This window comes from Acanthopagrus latus, chromosome 2, assembly GCF_904848185.1.
Source record: "Acanthopagrus latus isolate v.2019 chromosome 2, fAcaLat1.1, whole genome shotgun sequence".
NCBI classification, from domain to species: domain Eukaryota; kingdom Metazoa; phylum Chordata; class Actinopteri; order Spariformes; family Sparidae; genus Acanthopagrus; species Acanthopagrus latus.
Genome location: NC_051040.1, coordinates 2,762,493 through 2,786,791, shown reverse-complemented (window position 1 = coordinate 2,786,791; position 24,299 = coordinate 2,762,493). Strand labels below are relative to the sequence as shown.

The 24,299-nt window shown below is 42.7% G+C and overlaps 3 protein-coding genes and 1 non-coding gene across 21 annotated transcripts; 3 read left to right on the top strand and 1 right to left on the bottom strand.

The window, feature by feature from the left end:
- Positions 1 to 445: 445 nt before the first annotated feature.
- On the top strand, positions 446 to 7,558 carry LOC119032433 (serine/arginine-rich splicing factor 7-like). 15 transcript variants are annotated; one of them, XR_005078905.1, is made up of 10 exons: positions 446 to 690; positions 2,068 to 2,106; positions 2,210 to 2,440; positions 2,543 to 2,722; positions 2,849 to 2,935; positions 3,154 to 3,195; positions 3,444 to 3,488; positions 3,890 to 3,988; positions 4,902 to 5,443; positions 6,687 to 7,558. XR_005078905.1 is itself a non-coding variant. In XM_037121663.1 (9 exons), exons 1-9 carry the CDS (start codon positions 1,839 to 1,841, stop codon positions 4,223 to 4,225), a joined length of 765 nt encoding a protein of 254 aa, XP_036977558.1. In that variant the 5' UTR covers positions 1,579 to 1,838; the 3' UTR covers positions 4,226 to 4,672. The 15 variants fall into 15 exon arrangements, 4 of the variants coding, with proteins under 4 accessions (XP_036977558.1, XP_036977541.1, XP_036977512.1 ...); XR_005078896.1 differs by having other exon boundaries at positions 2,207 to 2,440; XR_005078907.1 differs by lacking the exon at positions 446 to 690 and adding an exon at positions 1,084 to 1,442.
- A 483-nt stretch (positions 7,559 to 8,041) lies between these two features.
- On the top strand, positions 8,042 to 17,721 carry LOC119032411 (heterogeneous nuclear ribonucleoprotein L-like). 4 transcript variants are annotated; one of them, XM_037121557.1, is made up of 14 exons: positions 8,042 to 8,199; positions 9,248 to 9,363; positions 9,510 to 9,747; positions 10,118 to 10,203; positions 10,583 to 10,679; positions 10,927 to 10,999; positions 13,968 to 14,000; positions 14,655 to 14,726; positions 15,085 to 15,332; positions 16,068 to 16,189; positions 16,352 to 16,553; positions 16,671 to 16,728; positions 16,868 to 17,044; positions 17,129 to 17,721. In XM_037121557.1, exons 1-14 carry the CDS (start codon positions 8,122 to 8,124, stop codon positions 17,185 to 17,187), a joined length of 1,659 nt encoding a protein of 552 aa, XP_036977452.1. In that variant the 5' UTR covers positions 8,042 to 8,121; the 3' UTR covers positions 17,188 to 17,721. The 4 variants fall into 4 exon arrangements, with proteins under 4 accessions (XP_036977452.1, XP_036977460.1, XP_036977468.1 ...); XM_037121573.1 differs by having other exon boundaries at positions 8,122 to 8,199; positions 16,868 to 16,978; XM_037121565.1 differs by lacking the exon at positions 13,968 to 14,000.
- A 1,097-nt stretch (positions 17,722 to 18,818) lies between these two features.
- On the bottom strand, positions 18,819 to 19,009 carry LOC119013809. Its single transcript, XR_005072828.1, has one exon. It is a non-coding gene; the product is annotated as a U2 spliceosomal RNA (small nuclear RNA).
- A 1,131-nt stretch (positions 19,010 to 20,140) lies between these two features.
- On the top strand, positions 20,141 to 24,276 carry ech1 (enoyl CoA hydratase 1, peroxisomal). Its single transcript, XM_037121387.1, has 11 exons — positions 20,141 to 20,208; positions 20,453 to 20,542; positions 21,593 to 21,761; positions 21,850 to 21,938; positions 22,017 to 22,141; positions 22,230 to 22,278; positions 22,385 to 22,449; positions 23,010 to 23,080; positions 23,226 to 23,297; positions 23,652 to 23,802; positions 23,894 to 24,276. Exons 2-11 carry the CDS (start codon positions 20,506 to 20,508, stop codon positions 23,996 to 23,998), a joined length of 933 nt encoding a protein of 310 aa, XP_036977282.1. The 5' UTR covers positions 20,141 to 20,208; positions 20,453 to 20,505; the 3' UTR covers positions 23,999 to 24,276.
- Positions 24,277 to 24,299: the final 23 nt, after the last annotated feature.

The following is a 24,299-nucleotide window of genomic DNA, read 5'->3' as shown; positions in this document are numbered from 1 at the left end:
ACTAAACCAAGCATGGCACCATTCACAATCTGAGTATAAGAGAAGACAAAATTGTCAGAAGGAAAAATCTTACTATCATACAAGACTGACAGTTGAATTACAGTGTTTTAAATGTTGTATTAAACAAAAATAAACACCAAAGACATAATAAATATATATATATATAAATGAATAAATAAATGTATAAATTTATAGATTAATAAATAGATTTTACTCTTTTATTCTGTAAATTAAACATTTAGCCAAACATGGAATCATATTTCAACATAGTTAATAATTTTTATTTTCCAGATTCATAGTAAACGGTTGATCGTCTCTAGAGACAGAAGCTGGAAATTCAAAAAAAATAATAGTTTTTTTAATTATTTTTATTTAGTTTTACTTTTTTATTATTATTATTATTCATCACCGGAAACTCATCTTGCTGCTGCGCTATTTCAGTCCCAGTGCGCAGATGCGGAAGTGACGTATTGGGTCGTGAGGTCGGATTTCGTTGCTGGTGGTTAACCCGGTCAACCTGTGCAAAGACGAGGGAGATTCTTCAATATTCGCAAGCGTGTCTATTTAGATAAGTAATTGTGCGAGAATAGCAGTCACCGGATTAAACCCCAGCGGAGGCCGGTCCCGGAGACGGTCGGGTTTCATCTGTGCTCGGAGCTGAACCACAAATCATCGGAGCGGCGGAAGAAGGTAGCTAACGCGTGCAAGCGCCATTGTTTATGAGCAGGCGGAGAGCAGGGCCTTCGGCTCATTCCCGGGTTTAACCACACACAGTTGGATATAAACACAAAACGCATGTTCTGTATTTGGTTTTAAATTGTTATCTCTGGGAAATAATTCACAACATTGTTATTTAATTGAGGCGTAGTATTAAGTTAGTAATGGCCGCCCCCATGATTCAGGTGGCAGGTAACGGAAATTATACAACACACTGATCTGAGCTTATCGTTTTAATTAAAACCAACCGCTCTATAGCAGCGTGTTTTCTCAGTAGGTAATAACTGTTATGGATATCAATCACGATGATCAGATGTAACACACCCCTAACGTAACGTGCCGCTTGTTAACAACACGTGCTCTGTTAGAAGATAACTGACACCAACGGTTCTGTGTCCCGACCTCAGTAGCTCGTATTATTCGTCAGTCGTGGTGGAGAATGTGCTCGAAACAGCTGCTTTTAAACGTTGCTATTAATAGGACAAACAGGAACATGGCTGAGGGAGACGGAGCAGCTAGCTGGTGTTTGGCGGGCTGACGAGCTGCAGCACCTCTGTGACGCTGGTGCACCTGTTTAGCTAACAGCTAACGAGCTAGCTAACGAGATGCTCTGAGGCTGTGGATCCATCGGCCTCCTCTGGACTCTCCACCAGCTCCAGAGACGGACTGTGTGTCTCACGACAAGCGTTGACTTTACTCTAGAGTACTGGAAAGAATCGTTTCATGTAAATAAATCTGAAATCATTAGCTATAGTGGATCTTCATGTGGATGCGTGGGTTTATTGTAGGTAGGTGTCTTTGGAGAAATGGCGGAGGGAGGGAGGACGAGGTTCAACAGGTGGCCCTGAAATATCTGTCAGATCCTCTCAAGACACAAAAGATTTGCTTCTATCCAGATCTGATAACATTTCTCTTGTCATTTTTTTCCCCTCCACTGAACATTACGCACCAAGGTGCACATTTACCTCTTGAGATTCTGCTTTATTTTGTATATTTTAAAAAATACATTATGGTAGTTGCACTTGAATGTAAATAAACAAGCAATAAGAAATACGTATGGGTCCAATTGGCAGAATATAACCTTTTTCACATTACATCCACTGGAGTGGACAGATGTATTCATGTTGTCAGATGAGAAATATTACTTTATGATATGGAAGTAAGTATTTCTAACATCTTTATTGGAGGGAAAGTATTGTTTGTACCTGTTGGGTTTTCTGAGACTTGGGAGGGAACACCTGTTATACTGCCTGTGCACGGTGTCCACTTGAGGATATGGGGATATACGTAAACTCTTTCCAAATGACATGGCAAAAAACAAGTGCTTCTTTGTTCTTCTTTATCTAATAGTTTATGCATTGAAAGAGATATGGACCGCCAGAGCTCAAGGTGACATTTCCACATTGTGTTTTTTTATGTCCACAAAACAATTATTTTTCTCAAATGGCTGAATTGATTTATGAATGAAATAATTTTCCTCCTCTCCCAGCAGGCAAGACGATATGTCATACTACTCGTCCCGTAGTTCATCTCGGGCCACTGACTGTAAAGTGTACGTGGGCGACTTGGGCAATGGTGCTGCCAAGGGAGAGCTGGAGCGAGCGTTCAGTTATTACGGCCCACTGAGGAGCGTTTGGGTGGCCAGGAACCCTCCTGGTTTTGCCTTTGTGGAGTTTGAAGATCCCAGAGATGCAGAAGATGCTGTGAAAGGCATGGATGGAAAGTGAGTGTAACATATTAGTGATAATCCTTGCAGCCTACATGAGGACCGTTGCAAGAGTCACAGGTGTCTTCGGCCTCGCATACTGACGTGTCTTCTCCTCAGGGTTCTTTGTGGTTCCCGTGTTCGCGTAGAGATGTCAACAGGCATGTCCAGGAAGGGCCGTGGTCGCCCCAGCCGGCGCCAGTTTGACCCCAATGACCGGTGTTACCAGTGTGGGGACAGGGGCCACTACGCCTATGACTGCTACCGCTTTAGCAAGAGAGGGGGTCGTCGTGGCAGCAGGTGAGGGAATAAAGTCTGTTAGCATTGCTGCTACTGGTGCTTTTATCCGCGCCTGTAGATGCGCTTTATCTGCCTCCAAAACAGAAAGACAAAAGGTGGAAAACATGTGCCTTTCTCTCCCTTCAGGTCTCGCTCTAGATCCCGATCTCGCTCTAGGTCCAGGTCACGCGGACGCCGCTATCGTTCTCGCTCACGCAGCCGTAGCCACAGCAGGTACGTCAGCACTGACGCACAGACGCATCCAAATTTGGATATTAATAGGAAATTCTTGTTCTGGTGGGTTGTTTTAATTAAATGCAGATATCTCTCTATAGTGATGTTTTTTACATAAAATGATAAACAGTCAGGTTGCTCATTTGATTGATTGTCAGCCAGTCTAACAGATGAGACTTGTGGTTATCCTTTTTGTGACTCTTGTTGTTCTCTCTCAGGAGCCGTCGCCGATCTCCATCGTACTCCAGACGCAGGAGCAGGTAAAACAGCTTGTTGAAGTTTGATTTAATGGTTTGTTCATTCTTGTGCTTTGTGTACTGTTGGCAAGCGGTGTGACCGCTCCTCATCAGGGCCTCGTTATTCCAGTTCTACAGTAGAATCTGACAGGGGCCGGGAGAGGCTCAGGAATCAATTAAGTACAGTGATGTTCTCAGCCTAACTCTGATCATCAGCTGTTCATCACCTGTCATAGCTGTTACTAATCCTGATTTGTTGCCTGTGATATTAGGTCTGGCTCCCCTGCCCGCTCCAAGTCCAGGACTCCAGTGAGAAGGTACGTTGTGTGAACTCCAGATCCAACCCTCTGTTGACATCCAATGTGAAATTGTTCTGCTCTTTGATGTTGAGGAGCAGAAAAAAATCTGATTGGCTTGTTGTCAACTTCTTTAGGTTTTATTTATTTATGTATGTATTTATTGTGTCAGCTCTGGTTTACATAAAGCAATAATCCAGTTAATCCCTGTATCGTTTAGCCCTTGAATCCAAATTTAGGATAGTGATTTAAGATGTGGTTGGCGTACACATTCTGCTCCTTTGCTACCCATGATGCCCTTCTCTGCTCAGGCTTGCAGTTATATTTACAGCATAAATATGCAAAAGCATAATTCCAGGATTATCTTTCAACAGTGCTGCATCTAAATATTGGGGGGGTTGTTCTTTTTGCCTTTCCTCCAGTCGCTCCAGATCTCGGTCTCGATCTGGCTCAGTGCCCAGAGGCCGCTCTGTTTCCCGATCCCGCTCACGGTCTCCGTCTGCCAACCACAAGCGCAGCAGGTAAATCCTCAGTCTAGATGTTTCTCATTCACTGAAACAGGGTGTAGGTTTGTCTAATAAATTTCTAGATCTTAGAAAGAGCTTAGATGTCAGTGTTTCTACCAAGACTTCTAGATGTGTTTAACACCTTCACCTCAGTAGGAAGATGCACTAAGTTTAGAGATTTTGGACATCATAGTTCAGGCCACAGCTTTCCAAGAGAGGGTCAGTTATGTATTTCTCATTAGCCAGAGCTAGCTGCTCCATCCTAGGCAGAGGATGATTTTAAATAGACCCTCCTCCCACCCGGGATCATCATACTGCTGCTGAACAACCTACACATGATGGTGAGACGGATGACCCGCGAGACCCCTCTGCCGCCTCGACGTGGAGAGATCTACATCTTCAGCCATATCCTCTGCCTCCTCTGATGGCCAGCCGTGGAGGGGGAGGGGTAGACAGTGACTTGGACCCTCATGTAGGGATATGTAGTATAAGGTGAAAGATTAGAGCTCTGTCTTGTGCTCCCTTTTCAAACTCTCTAAAGTCCTAGTTGATCTTGAAAAGAGAGCACATGAGAGACGTCTCCGCCCAGCCTGTCATAGCAGCTAAAACTAGCAAGAGGCGCCCATATCTCCTGCCTTCTGTGATCTCACCCACCCTACATGTAGCTCTATTCTGAATAAATGAACTTATGCTGAGAGAGGAAGAGAGAAATTTTCATTTACTGGATTGACATTTGAGTGTTAAGTATAGATTTAGCAATGTTAATGTTTTTGATTTTCTCTTAAATTTGAATTCCTATTCTGAATTTGGCTAGATCAGGCAAACTAATCAGATAATTATTGGTTGAGATCAGACAAAACGACACCATTGGTGTGACTTAAGAATCTTTGCAGCACAGTTTTGTTTATTTTTCATATTTTCTTTAAAGCGTGTGGTGGGAGCTGAGCACTGCACTGACACCGCAGCTGATCCCAGGCCCAGGGTCTGCCAGCTGGCGGTGTGTACGTCCTGCGGGAGGGTGACTAAGCGCTGACCTGAGATCAGCCTTCGCCTGCATCTGGTGTTAGACAGCGAGAAAGAGGTCGACCTACCGACCGACCCCTCCCCACAGTGAATGGGTGACCGTCTGTTCAACCGACGCACACGCTCAGACGAGATCAGCCCGTGCACACATAGAGTTGTTCTACTAGAATCACCCAGCCAGCCTTCAGATCTACCAGAGGGCTGACCCACACAGATCAGAGTTCGACCACTACCTTTTAAAATCCATAACCTACCTACCAGACCCCCTACCTACCAGAGTTCTTCGGCCTCTGTCTTAGCTTCTGAAAGTGAGAGAAAGAGAGCTGACGAGAGATCAGTCTTCAAGAGCCTCCCAGCGCAGTGTCTCTCCAAGTTGTAGTCATCCGTCCTTCAGTCCTTTCATCCTTCGCTTCTCTGTACTTGTTGTTTCTGCCACTGTCTCCAAAGGTAACAAAAAATCAAACCCCCTGAAAAGCTCATGTTCATGGTGAAAGAATATGCACAGGCTTGATGTAGTCTGGAAAACTGGGGATTATAGAGCTAAATGATGAGAATTTTAACAAGCATGCTCAGTACAAATGTGTGACTGAACGTGAGTGTTTGGGTGATTGAGTGTGAGAGAGGAATTTTAATGGGCTCATATCTCTGCAGAGGTTTTGTCAGGTGTTTTTCTTCCTGTGCCATACATGTTGCAACATTGTTACCATTTTAAGCAGCTTTACCATCATTTTATTTATTGAAGTCCTCCAGCTCCAGTTATAGAGGTGGCTTTCATAATATATAGAACAGTTTTCATCTGTTTGCTGCCCACTTGTTTGTAGATATTGAAAGAGGAGTATAAATGTCTCCCCTTAGCAGGAGCTGTTCCAACTGTCAGGGAGTTAAGTGATTATTTACAAGGGCAGGTTTGCCCTGAGGAGACCAATTACGTATTCAGCTTCAGACCCTAGAGTTATGTCTCAGAAATGCCAAGTGTAATTACTATATGGTGTCCACAGACGGGAAGCTAAGCAAATTGTTTTTCAAGGCTACATGACATTCAAGTCCATGCAAAGACCCAAATAGAGCTGTATCGACATCTGTTCAAGCCTCATGATGCAAATTTAGAATATATCAATTTCAACCAAACATTTCCGTGTATCATTCGACTTCACAGTTATGTGGAGATGGGGCAGCCTTGTCTCTTCTGATAGCCAAATCTACTGCAGGAATAAACATCCATAGTCACATCACTGAAGGATAGCTTGGATTGCATTTCAAACTTTTGGGATTGATTGGGAAATGTAGTTTTTAAGCAAATGCAGAAGAGAGAACTGTTGAATAGAGTTCATTGTGGGGCTCAACTGAATCTGATCTCTGCTAGTTTACAGTTGGCATTCTAATCTGGCTGTATAGGGCCAATACACACACAAATAAGAAACTCATGAACAGAAAATTTGCTTTGCATTTGGTCTAAACTCACCATTAGATAATTAAAACACTTAATGGCGGAAAATAACAAAATAATATAACAAATATAACAAAATAATCTGTGAACCTTTTGTCAAAGACATATTCAGTTAAATATCAGCACCCATCAAGTCATGAAAAACAAGTTGTGCACAGTGTTGGTGTTGGGATGTGGGATGTTATTGTTCTATTCTTCCATCCTCCCCTGTGGCAAATTAACACCCCTCTGTTTCTGTTTCAGTCGTTCCCGTTCAGCAAGTCCAAACCGAAGCGCTACTCCAGCAGACGACTGAGTGAAGAAGACTATTAGTCCCCCTCCCCCCCCCCAGACAGACCCTCAACCCCTGCACCCTGTCTGCTTTTACAGCCCTGCAGCAGCTGTTTTTGTACTTGTCTGTCTAGTCCCAGTGTTTTTGTTTTGTTTTTTTTAAGTTTAATTTTTCTCCCCAGGATTGTAGTCGTTGTGCAGCCTCAGATATATTCAGTAAAGCAGACACAAATCAGTTTACATTTGATTGTTTTAATTGTTGCCGCGGCTGCATAGGTCTTTCTTCTCAGAAGTCATGTAGCATGTGTAAGAAGCAACTCCTATGTTAAGGAAGAACTGAATGTTGGACTTTTAGCAGTGATTTGGGCAGTTCATACAGCAGATTGCAGTAGAAGACAGAGCAGGTGGTGCAGTACTTGAGGTGGAGGACATTGCATTGAAGAACCTTTATTCTCTAAGCTGAAATGTCTGACCCTTCAAATATTTTTCCCTATTCAGAATCTGAAAATGTTTTATTTTGTGTTGCTCTCCAATTTGATTTGCTGTTTAATGATGGCATAAAGAGATAATTGCTGGCCTGCATGCCTTTAAATATGTCACATTCCTGTTTGTTGTTTCTGTACTGCACTGCCCTTTTTACAAACCTGATCGGCTTCACTGTGTGCTAAATAGAGTTTTCCACGTGTTGATTTTGGATTTGTTCCTGTGACCTCTGATTTTAAAATATACAGTGCTTCAGTTTGATTTCTGTAAGGGCTGCTTTAACAGTTTTGTTCTGTTCCTGGCTTATATAGTAAGACAGTGGCAGTTTTTATTTTTGAATAAACCTCTTCGACATAACCTCAGTGGTCTCACTTTATTTCTGACTCACAAAAAGCTGTAAGGAAGAAAAAACATGATTTTTGATGTTTTACTTTTTAATATATTTTTTGTAATAAGTGATGTTACACTGATACATTTGCCAATAACATTACTTATTTCTTAAATTATGGCTGTAGAAATTATCCAAGGACATTATCCAACATTTGTATTTACATGTAGGGCGTTTATCAGACTCTTTGGAGACAGTTTACTGCAAAAAGGTTGTTAACGTAAATCAATCAACTAATCAGCTGTACTCCAGACACGTTTGTTTTGAAAATATGAAGATTTCTCACAATATAAATGTGACTTGATTTGATTTGTGTATATTGCTGATTAACTACTTTTACAGTTAGGTAAAGCCTCTTTACGTTTCCTGTGCTTCTATTGGCTGTTACTCGAGCACAAATTAATTGACAGCTAGCTGAGCCTATCACAGCACGCGGTGTCGATGTTCTGGGCGTGGCCGCACGAGCCTGGTTTTTCTTGACTTTTCCGTCCATTTCAGTTGATCGTCACTACCACCATCCTTTTTAACCGGGACAACATGGCTACCGCAGCGAGCCGTTACTACAGCGAAGACGGCAGGGCAACGAAACGACAGAAAACCGACGGAATGGCCACGGTGAGTTTTTTTAAACGCGAGCTGCTGCGGAGATTTGTGTAGGTTACATAACAAACGCGGTGGCCGTTTTCTCAGTTGAGTTTGATTCATTCAGATGCGCCGTTGGGGAAAAATGTCACGACGCGTCACGGGTCATGCTACATCCATGTTTGTATGAAGGGCTGTCTTCTTTTCATGGGCGTTGTGTGTTAAACATTGTGTGTTTGTACCTGTGAGGGGAACAAGGAACACCGCTCGGATCATAAACTGCACGTATACCTCCTCTGTGCAGCCTGACTAGGATGGTTGGAGGGCGGCTTCCCCAGCCGGGCCTCGCCTGAGCGTGGCTTTGTTCTAGTACCGGTAACGTTAGCCGTATGCTAGCTGTGAGCTTCAGATTGTAATCGGGCTGTGCTTCAAATTACTCGCCTGTTATACACGCTGGCTTGATTATACCAACACTCAGGATTTGGAGATAAGCTTTTTATTAAACATTTTTGCTAAACGATACACCCGTTAGAGCCACTGATCACCCCTTCCCCCAACTGTAGTAACCTGAGGTGAACGAGTATTAGCATTAGGTTAGCATGACCTAACGACACCTATTGACTCCGTTTTCTCCTCCAGCTAATTGAGCAAAGAGTATATTGACTCTGTTCATCTCATTGTTCTATTATTATTTGTTAATATAGCTGTGAAGATGCTCATTGATTAAAAATGGGTCTGGAATAAATTGTCATCTCATCTGTGGTCACTTGCTAATTAAGCCGCCACGCAGATTGTTAATCCCCTTTTTTATAAGTCTACACAAGATCATGAATATGCGTATAATAGTATATTATGTGTGTGCTAGTTTGCTTCACTGCAGGCTAATTATTTATTTTTTTAGATTGCAAGAAATGTAACCCTAACCCTATGGAACATTTAGTTTCTTGTGTGTAACATTAAGCAGAGCTGTGAAGTCGCCCATGTCTAAACCACTCACTGATACACCTGCAGGGCCACACATGTGGGTTAAAAAAATGCCTACACTGAGAATATTTGCTAAATCTCATGATTTCTTCGACAGGGATATGAGGATCCACACAAGACCCTTCCTTCTGTGGTGGTCCATGTCCGGGGGCTGGTGGACGGTGTCACGGAGGCCGACCTTGTGGAGGCCTTGCAGGAATTTGGAGCGATCAGGTAAAGAAAAACAACATGAAATGCATCTTTTCCATAGTTCACATTCATGACACTTTGTTGCCTGTTACCTGGACTCAGTCACCTTCCACCAAACGTGTTCTTGTTGAGTCTGCATCATCTAACCCTAAACTTACATTTGTTTTTAGCTATGTGGTGGTGATGCCCAAAAAGCGCCAGGCCCTGGTGGAGTACGAAGACATGAACGGATCGTCCACAGCTGTAACCTATGCTGCAGACAACCAAGTCTACATCGCCGGTCACCCAGCCTTCATCAACTACTCAACTAGCCAGAAGATCTCCAGGCCAGGAGACTCGGATGACTCCAGAAGTGTTAACAATGTTCTCCTGCTCACCATCATGAACCCCATCTACCCCATCACCACGGTAAATGCAACGACATATGTTATGTCTTTTTACTTGACGTGTGGAGGTTCACTCCCTTTTATGACGATTGGTTTTAGTGCACACAGATTAGTGGAGACAGTTAATTTGTTTGATTCAGGATATGCAGTGTTAAAAAGATTTGGCATGCTCTAATATTCAGGGCAGCCGTGCATGTTTTGCTGCTTTATAACATAAATAGATTATTCTCTCAATGAACGATTCGGTTGCATGTGTCAGTTAACCATCAACCATCATAGAGCAAAGTCACACATTCATATGTTTCGTTTGTGCCATCCACAATCCAGAGCGTAATGATGCACAGCCCGTGTGTGTTTGTGTGTATTGTGTATAACTTGTTCCATTTTCACAGGATGTCCTCTACACTATCTGCAACAACTGTGGGCCTGTCCAGAGAATCGTCATCTTCAGGAAGAACGGCGTCCAGGCCATGGTTGAATATCCTTTTCCTGTTGACTATGAGTGTATTACCACTACCGGACAAAAATAACATGAACTGCTGAAATACATGTGAATGGTAATTCAGAAACAACGTAATGATGGATGGTGTAGTTTGTATCTAACAGGTTTTGTAGCTTTGTCAATGTTCTAAAAAAATAAATGTAAACTTATCAGCTCACAACCACAAAAAGGTGCACACTGCATCCTGAGGAAGACAAGTTGTGGTAGGAACATTTGACGGGTTCTAATTATGGAGGAACTAGAAGCAGCACAGCAGTGTTTAGGTGTGAAGGTTTTACTGTTGTGGCCTTCGTTCCGGATCTTTACTGTCATTGAGATTACACAGCACTTGTCTTTTCCTTAACCCTGTCATTACATTTGACTCTGTGCAAAGCGCCCAGCGGGCCAAGGCCTCCCTGAACGGTGCCGACATCTACTCTGGCTGCTGCACGCTGAAGATCGAGTATGCAAAGGTAAGTGCAGAAAACGGCCCAGTCACTTTTATTTTGATTTAGTAAGTGACTTATTTTTTCATCTGTACTGGACGCAGCCTCACTTTATTGCTGGAGAAAATCATGAACAAACTATACTCTATGTGTATTTATCTAAAACACTATTGCTGCTTGTTGTTTTGTTTTTTAAACATTAATCTAAATGAATCTATGAATAGCTGTGTAATTTGTCAGCCAGCTTGTTTTCATATGATTTATTTTCCTTCAGCCCACCCGTCTGAATGTGTTCAAGAATGACCAAGACACTTGGGACTACACAAACCCTAACCTAGGAGGACCAGGTAAAACCTCACACACTCTCATACACCCTGAGCATTTTCTTGGTGCCAAACATGCTTTGTAGCATAGAAGCCCGATATCGTTGATCACCCTTACTGCCACTGTGAGGAGTTTCAGCAAGCAGGCCATTAAGGGGATGGTGTCAACACCCTTCATTGGTAATGCTGCTAAATAGATACATTTTAAGTTGTGACCAGTATACTAAGTCTATAAGTCCAGTTACCTACGAGGACTTCTGTGGCATTATTATTGAAGGTGTTGCTTGGTATCTTAATTAAAACTTAACATTTGTAAGTACACACCAGGATCAGTGATCATATGTGGGAGTTATGGAAAATCAGGGTCTGAATGTAAACTAATACTCAGGTTGAATAGCCCATAGCAATTTAACTGTAAAGACTAGTGGGCATCAGAAATGTAGAGTGAACCTACAATTCAGCAAAATGAAAGACAAAAGTGTTGAGCTCTGCTGTGTGGTGAGAATTGCAGGAACAAGGAAGAAGAGTTTTGTTTTGACAAAGCAGCACAGAGACAGATTTAAGATATGAGTGCTGTTGTCTAACAGACACACTGCCCAAGCGAGTGACAGGTGTTTTTATTACCTCTGTGGGAGTATCTGTCATCTACCTCTGCATATCTCAATAGTGAGAACAAACACCTGTTGTGTCCCTGTTGTTTTCTCTCCAGTATTTCCTGTTCATGCCTTTCTTGCCACACCTGTAAACCTGCAGTGTGTTTAAGATCATCTGGGCTACTGTGTATATACTTAAAGTTCAACAACAGTTCAGGCATCATGTTTTTCAACTTTAAAGACAAATATCCTTGCCACCAAGACTGATCCTGGTCTTTTCCACTGTCAGCTTCTGCCGGTTATTAAATTTAACTTTTACATCTAGAAAATCCTAATCAATGACTCTGAAGTATGCCGAGTCCCAGTCAGGGCAGCCACAACATGTCACTGTGTTACTGTCAGACAGATAGTAACTGTGATTTGTGTGAGAACAGAGGCATTGACCAGCATCAGTAAACGGGTCATGTGCAACATCATGTAACTCTTTATCTTCTCCTAATTAATCTGTGAACTCAGCAAGTCAAAACAAACATGCACAGGAACATGTGCTAAAGGGAGAGGCAGATACATGCTGACAACATCCCCACTCAGCAGCCACCACCTCAAGTATCTTCAGTGAGGACACAACCACTTTCATACAGAGGGCCAAACGTCCCCTGAGACACAAGGGGACAAACGACAAGACCCCACCACCACCATCACCACCACCACCCACGCTACATGACGATGTAGGACTGATTTACCACTCACTCCTCATCTCTGCATCCCAGCACAAGACCCCTGAAGACAACGCACACTTCTCGAGGGCGGGGTGTTTTGGGCACTGAGCTACACTTGGTCCCTCCCCCCTTCATGTTGAGACACAAGCGATGACACATTGAAGCAGGCCAAAGCCTGCACCGAAAATCCCAAATGGAGACTGATACCAGAGAAGACACAGCATCCACCCAAACAGATGGTAGTGACAGACATCTCAGCACAGCAGCTGATGCACACTGATACTATCTGCTCGACTGAGATCACATTTTTTAAAACCTCGGCCTTCCTGTATTGTTGCCATGCTTGTTGACATGAAAACGACACACTCGAGCAGCACACGTGCCGGCGCCCTACCAACTGATCCAATAGATGAATCACACCCCCGTCACATTGGAGCCCAACACAAGACAACTGATGAAGACACTGCTGACAACACCATCAAGCACACTCAGAGCCCATTCAGGCCCAGTTTTGGTTTTATGTGTTTCCTCCCACATGGAAATCAGCTTCTCTCTCTTGCTCTTTCTCCTCATCTCTTCATCTTTTCCCTGCTCTGATTTTCTTACTACATGCATCCCTGTTAAGCTACCCCCCCCCCTTTATTTTTTTTTTTTTTGAGTGCAGTTTTTTTTTCTTAACATTTTAAAGTCTCTAGAAGCTGTGTAACGCCTTCCATGTGATGCAGGTTTGGCAATTTGCGGCTAAGAGGAGCCAGCTTCCCAACTGAAATGTTCTCTGGCAGCCTCAAGGCCTACCAGTGGGTGCTAAGCGGACTATTCCAAAAAGGAACAAAAAGGACGGACCAACCCTCCAATGGGCGTTTGATAAAACCAGGAATCGATCCTGAGGTGGAGAGTTGTTTCCCCCAAAAGAGGAAATGGATAAGAGTATTGGATGAAATGAAATGAGTGGAGAGTGGTGGATCTACTGCAGCAAATATCTTCCTCCCACTGTTTGTAAGCATGCAGTAAGTAAATCGAGACCCTCGTCAGGGGGGACATAACTGCACAGCACCACATGACTCCAACGCCCAGCACCCAACATCGCCACACAAGACTGACATGACTCGATTTGTTTTTGTTTCCTCATACAGGCTTAATCTTTCTCTTTCTGGAGGAGGGTGATGGTTGTGGTTCTGTCAGGGGGGAGGGGTTGTATTATGTCACTCAAACTTACTGTGTTGGCCTTGTGGTGTTGCTCCCTCTGTTGGCACTTCACAGCCATCAGGGATCTGTTATGTGTGTTTCCCTGGACCTGTGTGATAGTTTCTTTTGGGAGATGAAATTATGTTTCAATCTGGAGGGTGTGAACTTCATGTTAATCCTTGCACGATGTGGGCGACCCAAAGCGTCGCTCACATGTGAAGCCAGGAGAGCCTCAGTGGCTGCTGGTGCCCAAAATTTACAAGCTGCCTTTTTGTATTCTGGTCACAAAACTGCCTTTTACAGTCTGCACGATCCTGGTTGGTCACCTGCAGAGGTACCAAGCCTTCTGCATTTCATAGTCCAGACAGCTTTGTCCTGAGTGGGTTTTACTGTTCTCTCCTGACATTTAACTGGGTTACACTGGGAGGAAAATGTACCTTTTTGATTAACCTGGCTTCCATTCTGATTGTGTATGATTATTGTGTACCTGTACAGATGGTGATGCAGATGGCAATGGGAGCAATGCAGGTGTGTGTGAGCGTACAAACTTTATTTTTAAATTTAGCCATTTGTGATGCTTATCTAGAGTGACTTTGTCTTGATGTCCCCTTCTCACCTCCTAGATCATTAGCATCCACCTCATGTTTGCCATTTCCCACCCACTTCACTCTAAAAGCTAAACGTTTAATATTGTGGATGTTTTCTGATTTAAGAGGGATTTTGATTTGTGGTTGAAGGGAATTTCTATTGAATCTCATATCAGTCTTGCCATCTTTTACATCCCCATACCTCCTTTCCCATTTCCTAAACTAATTTCTACAGACAAAGATGATCACTGATTATTTCAGCTGCTTGGTTTGACTGTTGTGACCTGCCTGGAGTGTATTGTGGGGGAGGGGGGAGTTTTTATGTCACTTGACTCCTGCAGACAAGATGAATCAATCTTGAAATGCATGTGTCTGTCTCCAGGGCTAAGTTATCCTGACAATTGATTTATCTACTTTATCTAAAATCTCATCCAATTGTCAGTTAACCATGATAACCAGGCGTTAAACGCTCCGGCACCCTGTTGTCATGTAGATACTGCAGCCGGTCTTGTTTCCAGTCTCGTCATATTCAAATGGCTCTTTCTGTTTCTCTCTCTGCCTTTCTTCTCCTGTTTTTGTCTTTCCGATTTCATAGAGGATGTGAATGCCAACCCCAACAAGCGTCAGAGACAGCCTGCTCTGCTGGGCGACCACCCTCCAGAGTACGGTAAGGCTGTCACGCCCCCGAGAAACCAGAACGAACACTGAAACAAACACATGAAAACAAAATACTCTGCTCATCTATACCTTTTTAAAAAGGCGACTTTAATTACCTGAAATCTGTGGGATAATCAAACTTGATATATTTTTGGGGTGATGTGTAATCAAAGTTAATAAACGGTCCTCCACACAGTGGCAGTTAAGCGGTGCTGTGATGACAACTAGGACGCTTCATGTGCTGCATTTATCTTGGGATGAAATCTGTTTCTCCAGTCGGTGACGTTTTTCAGAAAGTGGTTCTGTCTTGACCTGACCTCGGTGGATTACCGGTTTATTCCCTGTCCTCTCTCTGCCCCGCTCTTCAGGTGGTGGTTACCATGGCTACGACGAGAGCTATGGATCTCCGCCCTACGAGGGTCGGCGCATGGGTCCCCCGATGAGAGGCCGCGGGGGGAGAAGCTACGGGCCCGGCTACGGACCTCCTCCCCCTCCTCCTGGAGAGTACGGCGGCCACGCTGAGTCTCCAGTCGTCATGTTGTATGGACTGGACCCAACCAAGATGAACGCCGACCGTGTCTTCAATATCTTCTGTCTCTATGGAAACGTGGAGCGGGTCAGTATCTGGCAGTTGATGTTTTTTTTTTTTTTCTGTTTCTGCTGTGAGGGGAAACATTTCAAGCTGTAACGTCTTCATCAGATCATCAGATGAAGAGTGAAGGCCCCCACCTTCACTCACAAAACTATATGATAAATGATCAAACAAAAACTGTCAATATCTGCACATATTGTTGAAAGAGAAGATGGAAATATACATGCAGAGGAAACGAATCAGTATTTGTTTCCAGGTCTTTGCTCCGAGGGGAAATGTGTCCTCAAAGACAAAGTCAGGAATTTGCTTTTAATCTTCTGTTTAAGGGCCGACATGTCAGAGTTCTTATTTAAACTGCATCTATTTTTGTTGAGAGCTGGAGCTGTCATGCTTTTATAAATGGCTGCACTTAAAATAGTCGTTTTTCTCTCTATTGCTTATTTAACCTCAAAGATGAAATGACACAGTCTTCTAACTCATCGCTGTCAGATTTAAAAATAAATTCACAAAGCCCAAAAATAATCTTTAAACCCAGAAACATTCTGACAAGTACAAAGTGTTTATCACCTGAAAATGTCTCGAGGAATAAACTGCTGTTTTGCTCTATTTTCGAAGTGTAAAATACTTCCAATCCAAAACACAGAGACCAACAGAAAACCATTATCTTGAATCAAAAGATTGGAACCTTTCGTCCGTCAGAAGCAGCTGTGTTGAAGGAACCGTTAACCTGTTAAACCCGTCTGTTACCTGGTCCTGCAGGTGAAGTTCATGAAGAGTAAGCCCGGTGCCGCCATGGTGGAGATGGGAGACTGCTACGCTGTGGATCGCGCCATCAGTCACCTCAACAACAACTTCCTCTTCGGACAGAGAATGAACGTGTGGTGAGTTCACTTACCCAGACCACACAAACCTCGGCATGTTAGAACTTCAGACAAATTAGTGTTGTTACGTGGGTGTCAAACCAAAGCAGCTAAATAAAGAGGAAAGTATTGGCAGCAGCAGTGAAGTCCTCTTAATTAAATGAATATCCTCCGTCCCTGCAGCGTGTCCAAGCAGCAAGCCATCGTTCCCGGTCAGTGTTACGAGCTGGAGGACGGCACAAGTAGTTTCAAAGACTTCCACGGCTCCAGGAACAACCGGTTCACCTCCCCAGAACAGGCGGCCAAGAACCGCATCCAGCACCCGAGCAACGTGTTGCACTTCTTCAACGCCCAGCCCGACGTCACGCCAGAGGTTTTCTCTCAGGTCTGCGGAACGTTTCACTGCTTTCACCTCATTTTCTCTATTAAATTGATTTCCTTGTTTAAGAGGTCACATAATCCACCTTCATGCAGTAACTAATAAATGTTGTTCTCTCCACAGATTTGTGAAGAGATCGGTATCAAGTGTCCCGTCAACGTCAAAATGTTCACAGGAAAGAGTAAGCTGGGTTTTTTTTCTTTTGGCCACTGAACTTGGAGAAAATTAAAGTTTATATCCATTAGATAAAATGTGACAGCGATGATTTAAAAACCAGAACAACGCTGGAAGGTGTTTTTAATTCTGACTCCCACCACCAGGTGGCGCAGCTCCCAGTGACCGCAGCGCTTCAGGTCTGTTAGAGTGGGAGTCCATCAATGATGCCATGGAGGCTCTGGCCATGATGAACCACTACCAGATGAAAAACGCAGGTAACATGTCTGAGGTTGTTCCCCTAAGCGTCTCTGGTGCTGAGCAGGGTTTCAGACAGAAAAAAGGTTTGTTCCGGTGTGTTGTTACAGTACTTTGAGGCTCGTGGTGTTAATTGGTGCGTAATTTTAATTCTCTCCCTCTTTTTCTAGCTGGTCCGTACCCGTACACCCTCAAACTGTGCTTCTCCACCGTTCAGCACGCCAACTGAAAGCAGCCTCGTAGCCAAGAAGAGGAAGATGGTCCACCATTCCCATGTTCACTTGTACTCTGACCATGGCGGCTTGTAACACACCTGGGGGGGAATTATATCCACAAACACCTGAAATACTGTGAAATAATGTCACATTAAGATCGCAGTGCAAACTCCTCATATTTGGTATATTAATCAGGTTTAAAGGAATTCAAAGTTTTGATATTCATGCCCCAGATGTGGTTTATAGAGTATCAGTACGTGTGTCTTCAGTATAAGTTGTCCTTTTTACTTTTTGTATTATGCTTCTACAGTAACCTGACATGTGAGAACGCATATTTGACAGAATTGGTTTTATGCTCAGGTGGTTCAGCAGCCGTGAACAACATGGTTTTGTAAAAGATTTGTCTTTTGGAACTTTTTATTATTATAGCTCACTTTTTGTTTTTTTGTGTTATTTTAATTGCTACTTATTCAGTTCTGTGTCTCCATGTCTGATGTGCAGATGGAGAGTTGTTTTGTTCTAAGAAAATAAAAAAAAAATCAATTTAAGGTTGAGTTTAATGTGCCGTCCTTATGAAATGTGCTGTTGTGTGTAAAATGTCTTTTTACCTTCCATCTTAAAACCCCCACCACCAAACTGAGAGGGGCAAAGACCAAATACTGGAAGCAAACTCTCCAAACCAACAGCTCTCACCTGAGCTAACTACAGAGTCTCATGTTGTGCTTGTTTCAGGCTCTCTAGTTTCTGCTGGTGCTGCCCGTCAGTGTTTCACTCATGAGTCCAGACGGTTCCCAGTGAGGCCTGACAACCTGAAGCACACACACACACGATATAAGGTCCTCCTTGATGATATTTCAGAGCCCATGAGCTCCTTTGTCCAATAAGTCAGGGAGGTTCACAACCCAGTGGACAGCACAGATCAGATAGGAGCCACCAGCTTTTTTAATAGTTTGTTGCAGGCCGGTGCTGAATGACCCAAGACCCAGTACCGGTCCACAGCCCGGTGGTTTGGAGTTGACACATCTATGAATCTTCTGCAGAAACTGGCAGCACTGAGCAAACCTTCATTTACCAGCCGTGTTGTTAGTCAGGGGTCTTTAAGGAGGGAGATGTGAAGTCTCCCGGTCCTGGGTCCCTCCCGGTCCTGGGTCCCTCCCGGTCCTGGGTCCCGCTCAGTCCTGGGTCCCGCTCAGTCCTGGGTCCCGCTCAGTCCTGGGTCCCGCTCAGTGGACCATACTAAAAACCTTCACTTCATGTGTCTGAATGATTCTTTTGAGGACAACAATCTCAATATGTTGGCCAGAGAAAGTGGAATAAAAGAATCCATCTGTGTCAAACTGGAACAGCTGTTTTTGAACAGAGGAGGTGGACGAAGGTTTTATTTATCACCCACCTACAAATTCAGTGCGGAGTTCCCTTCCATAGCAACCGCTCACACCTGGGCTCACCTGGGCTCAGTGACCCACAGGTGGTCCTGATGACTCTGAACCTCAGAGCTCAGTGTCCTTCAGACTCTGTGAGGACACACACACACCTGCAGCCCTTTGAGTTTTGTATGGTTGGAGAAGTCTGTTTAACAAGACATATCACAGGGCATATTAATACATAGATATTTCGCATTTTTATTTTAATTTTGACAGTGAGAGGGGGGTGCACCGCTCCTGGAGATACTGCAATACCAGGGCGATGCGTGGAGTGGACGGAGCAAGCCCCTATTCCATCTCCCTGTTCCAAAAATCAATTTAATATATGGTCCCCGGGTAGGGGACGTATCAGATATTAAACTGATAAGAACAGATACTACACTTGATCTTAGCCAAAAGGCCGAGAAGCGATGGCGTCATGGCGTCAGACGTAAGGGTGTCGTTTATCGATCCAGAATCCTCAGTGACGGTGCGAGTTTATGTTTCTGTCACAATTCCGCTCGATTATAAAGTAACAAAGTCAACTGAACACGGTGGATGTGATTAAATGCCTGAAGACGGCAGAGAAATGTGTTGTTTTAATAAAATAAGACCGTTACGCGGCGCCTTCACTGGTCACGTGACGCAGTCTTGTCCAATAGGAATGTAAGACGGGAGCGCGGCGCTGTTTCCTGTCAGACAGAGAGAAGAAGCTTCTTCTTTACACAACACGAACATCATCTGAGCTATAAACACGAAATGAGACGGTACATTGTGGGAAAAAGTCAGAAAAGGTCAGAAATTAATATTTTGTTCATAACAGAAACAACAGACGGAGCTCTGGCGCCCTCTGGTGGAGGAAAGAGAACTGCAGCATTTGATGCGACATTAAACCTGCAAGTAACTTCTGATTTAGTATAAAATGTAATGGAGTTAATTATCAACTCTGATAATGACAGTCAGCGTTTCATTTTATTCCATTCTGGTTGCCAACTTAATAAATTCTCAGAAAAATCTCACGATTTTTTTTTTCTCAAAACTGTTCTCAGTAAAAGAAAAAAAAATAATCTTCTTAAATTAGAATTATCCCACTAAAATCAAATGTTCTTGGAAATACACTTTCTGGAAAATTTGGACTTTCTCATAAAATATAAATTTCTCCCAAAAAATAACATTTTCTCAAGATTTCTTTTAAGATAAAAAAAAAAAAAATAATCTGTCTTTTTTTGTCACATGTGCTGATTTAGCTTTGATGCAACGTTAAACTTGCAAAGTAACTTCTGATTAAAGCATAACACGTAGTGTATATGAACAGCTCTGATAATGACCATCAGTGTTTTTATTTCCTTTCATTTCATTTCATTCTGATTGCCAATTTAATTAATCAGAAACGTGACGCAGCATGTAATTAGTTATATATAATTTGTTTGATATAGTTTATAATGAAAATAGTCTATTCAAGACACAAAAGAAAGAAAGCTGTTTCCACAAATATAATTATTTTTGGAATTTTCTCGTTTTACTATCAAAAATACGGACTTGCAGTAACAGCGTATGACTTTTGGCTCTACAGTTTGAGCCCCGGCGGCCACCGTAAGACTGTTTCTTCTTGAGGACGAGCTAATCTAGCCAGTAAGGGGTTAATTAAACTTTCTTTTTTACTACACACTGTCATGTTTGGTGGGATGACACCTGTCACGTAACGTAACTTTGCTTCTTTGTATGTTTTCTGCCGTGAAACCAGTGAAGTTTCCGACTAGAGACGTTTGTTCAGAGAGCTGTTATTGTTGAGCTAGCTGTTTGTCAGCTAGCTTCAAGCTAACGTTAGCTAACAGCTCACAGAGGGAGAGGTGACTGATTTATCTGTCCGCTGCAGATTAATCGATCAGTGATCAGTTTGGACTCTGACCCGCTCAGAAGAAAGAAGAGATGTTATCAACTTTCTTCAGGTCAGCGCTGTCGACATGTAAGTCAACAAGTTTGTGTGTTAGTGTGTTTATCTGCTTTAAATGTCTTAAAACGTTTAAATCTTCACAGTAAACATAATGTTTGATATGTAAATGATTGTCAGGCCTGTTTACTCCTCACAGGTTGTGAATGATTTATTTAACTGATGTGAATTAACGCTGTAAAGAGTGAAGCAGGTGAAATGTAGGTGAAAGTTCACTAGTGTCATGCAGCATGCAGACTGTGTGAGACTGTGTGAGAGGTTGTGTTGTGTTGCCAACATGCTGATTAAAAGAGTCATAGTTTAGTCCGGTTACTAAAGTCTGATCTTAACATAAAAGATGTTTCTGTTACTATTTTCATCTGTTAAGTCAAGTGTTTTTTTCCCCTTAGGAGGAGTTTTATTTTTTCATGTGTGAAGTTATTTGTGTTTGTGTCTCAGCCAAGTACAAAAGTTTGAAAAACAAAAGTTAATCTTTGTTTTCAAGACTTTATTCCATCCTGTCTCTCGTTGATATGGAAACCCTGAGGGAGAAGTGAAGGGTTTTTAAAATAGTTTTTATTTTATTATTTTTTTTATTAAGCTTATCCATGTTCTTAGTCTGGTGCAGAGTTCCTTACTGCATGAAAACATTTCCTCAGAAAAAAAAAATTATGTTTTATATTAAAATTATGTCACAAAAATTAAATGTTCTTAGAAATAACACTGTCTGGAAAATTTTGACTTTCACACGTGTTAATTTTCAGAAAAATATCATTTTCTCACAAAAATATATTTTTTAACAACAATGAAATATTTTCAGAAAAATTGCATTTTTTTTTTTTTTTTTTTTGATGAAAATGTAAATCTTTTCAGGGAAACAAAATTTCCAAACATCAGATTTTTTTCCCATCCTGGGATCAACTTTTGCACATGAAGAAGAATAAAATGTTCTTGGGACTTTTTTCTGTCTGTGTTGACGTGTGAAAAAGAATCTTGTGTGATCCAGAGTGAACACATTTTATTTTTTTTGCCGTCATCTGACTTCTGTTCACTGGACTCTTCCATATCTGTGTTCGTGTCTCTCAGATCGCGGGCTGTGGCTGCCGGCTCAGGTCGCCGTCAGATCCATGTCTTCTTCCGGCGGTCCTGGATCTCCGTACACCTCGCTGGCCATCAGCCAGCCAGCAGAGTTCATCACACATGTGGAGCTGAACCGTCCTGAGAAACGCAACGCCATGAACAAAGTCTTCTGGAGGTACGAACCTGGTCAGATCCACAGTCACTGGACGGTCTGATGTAGGAACATTATCTTCACCTGCTGCTCTGTCTTCTTCTGCCTCCAGTGAGATGGTGGACTGCTTTAATGCGATCGCAGGAGACCCAGACTGCAGAGTGGTGGTGGTTTCTGGAGCAGGGAAGCTCTTCACAGCTGGTAGGTGTCTGACTCTGTACACGTTTTAAAGTCTTCGTAGGAAAGTTTTTATTCACTCAGTGTTGCGTTTCCGTCCAGGTATCGACCTGATGGACATGGCCGGCGACGTCCTCCAACCAGAGGGCGACGACATGGCCAGAACTTCCTGGAACATGCGAAAAATAATCTCCAAGTACCAAGAGACGTTCTCTATCATCGAGAAGGTCGGAGCTGAAGAGTGGTTATCACTCCAACAAAGATGGAAGCTGGATTTTTCAGTCACCTTATCAATGATTTCTTTTCTCCTCGCAGTGTCCGAAGCCCGTGGTGGTGGCCATCCACGGCGCCTGTGTTGGAGGAGGTAGGCCAGCTGCGTTCATGAAATCATGCATAATGGTGTTACTGCGGAGGTATGCACTCTACTCAGTGTCAGTGTAGTTCACTGTGGATGTTGTTCTGTATCGCAGGTGTTGATCTGATCACAGCCTGTGATATCCGTCTGTGTACGCAGGACGCCTGGTTCCAGGTGAAGGTGCGTACAGGCGACTTTAATATCAGAGGCTGGAAATGTGGTGACAAGAAAATTAAAGTTTTCTCACAAATCTTTTATTTTTATCAGAAAATTTATTTTGGGAGGAAAATTGAATTATTGCAGGGAGAAAAAATAGTTTTTTTGTTTTGTTTTTTTTTCAGAAAAAATTATTTTTAAAAAATGTTCAAAAAATAAATGGACAATAATTTTCTCATATTGAATTTTGTTCAGTGTCAGTTTCATTCTTAATTATCAGTCTTATAAAAGAAAAGGATTTCTATTTATTTTTTACTCCATTCTAATAATTTAATGATTTTTTTATTGATTGAATTGAATTCTGTTGAATGAAAACCGTCAGTCATCATTCTCATTCTGGTCTTAAGTTAAAACAGCAAATAATATCAAGACAGATTTTATTGATATAAAAACAGTAGAATTTCAATTAAAAGTAAAATAAGCGGTTCATATTTTACAGAAAAGTCTTCAAGCAGACGGTTTATTAAAGGTGATGACATCATGAAGGTGATGTTGTGATTCTGACTTTCTGGTCGTCTTCACAGGAAGTGGATATCGGACTGGCAGCAGATGTTGGAACTCTTCAGAGACTTCCTAAAGTCATCGGCAGCCGCAGGTCAACAGACGATTTAATAATTCATAGAAAGTCTTAAAACTCAGCAGCTGAACCAGGAACTGAGATGATTTCAGCAAGATAATTTACACCTTATTTTCTAGTTTCCTGACACATCATGTGATTAACTCTCCTTCACGTCCTCCAGCCTGGTGAACGAGTTGGCTCTGACCGCCAGGAAGATGTACGCTGATGAGGCCAAGAGCAGCGGACTGGTCAGGTGATCAATCGACTCATCGTTTTGTTTTCTCTTTGTTTCAGCTGAACCTCTGCTAGACAAGTTGTCACCTGTAGACAGAAACCACACCGATGTTGTTTAATGTTGTCCGTCTTTCTCGTGGACGAATTTCTTACAACTTGGCACCAGCGTCCAGACGGACTCGAGGATGAACTGATGAGATTCATGTGGTCGAGCTCCAGCTCACTGTGACCTCACAAAACAAGTTTTTGTCCGTAACTCAAATTCAAGGATAACTTTGTTAAACAGTGACACAACAAACCTTTCAGTGGTGCAAATGCAGCCAACAGATTTAATCGTCTGCACTTTGTAATCAGTCAAATATATTCTCTCCAGCCGAGTGTTTGCAGACAAGGAGGCCATGTTGGCCGGAGCGTTGGAGATAGCCGGGGAGATCGCCGGTCGCAGCCCCGTCGCTGTTCAGGGCACCAAAGTCAACCTCATCTACTCCAGAGACCACAGTGTGGCCGAGGGGCTGGACTACATGGTAACTACCTTAAAAACAGTCGCACACGAAGCTGCTTTCTTCCTTCATGTCACCACTGAACTCCTTCTCCACCTTCTCCATCCTCCTCCAGGCCACCTGGAACATGAGCATGCTTCAGACTGCAGATGTGATGAAGTCGGCTCAGGCCTCCATGGAGAAGAAAAGTCCCAAATCAATCGTCTTCTCCAAACTTTAGACCTCAGCTGCCGACAAAAATCCACTGTGGCCTTTTTGTTTTTTTAGACAGCTTGAACCGACTGTAGGAAGTAAGAGGGAAGCTGATCCATGTTGGGAAAAAGTTCCGTTAAAGTTTTCTACTAAACTAAAGAATCCAAAAGTCATCCACGTTCAGAGGTGACGTCTTACAAACTGTAATATCTTGTTGTGGATTTATTTCACAGTAACAGATTTCTGATTATACAGATGTGTGAATGACTTCCTGAATGTTTTCTTAATAAAAATGTGTTGAATGATTTGAAATCTCAGTGACCTTTTGT

Bases quoted from the DNA above. Each gene is read 5' to 3' on its own strand.
- LOC119032411 (XM_037121557.1), top strand. From the start codon at position 8,122: ATGGCTACCGCAGCGAGCCGTTACTACAGCGAAGACGGCAGGGCAACG. The intron at 8,200-9,247 runs GTGAGTTTTTTT...TTTCTTCGACAG, and splicing joins AAACCGACGGAATGGCCACG to GGATATGAGGATCCACACAA. The intron at 16,729-16,867 runs GTAAGCTGGGTT...TCCCACCACCAG, and splicing joins CAAAATGTTCACAGGAAAGA to GTGGCGCAGCTCCCAGTGAC.
- ech1 (XM_037121387.1), top strand. From the start codon at position 20,506: ATGTTATCAACTTTCTTCAGGTCAGCGCTGTCGACAT. The intron at 22,450-23,009 runs GTGCGTACAGGC...TCGTCTTCACAG, and splicing joins ACGCCTGGTTCCAGGTGAAG to GAAGTGGATATCGGACTGGC. The intron at 23,081-23,225 runs GTCAACAGACGA...CACGTCCTCCAG, and splicing joins AAAGTCATCGGCAGCCGCAG to CCTGGTGAACGAGTTGGCTC.
- LOC119032433 (XM_037121607.1), top strand. From the start codon at position 1,839: ATGTTGTCAGATGAGAAATATTACTTTATGATATGGAA. The intron at 2,107-2,206 runs GTGACATTTCCA...CTCCTCTCCCAG, and splicing joins ATGGACCGCCAGAGCTCAAG to CAGGCAAGACGATATGTCAT. The intron at 3,196-3,443 runs GTAAAACAGCTT...CTGTGATATTAG, and splicing joins TACTCCAGACGCAGGAGCAG to GTCTGGCTCCCCTGCCCGCT.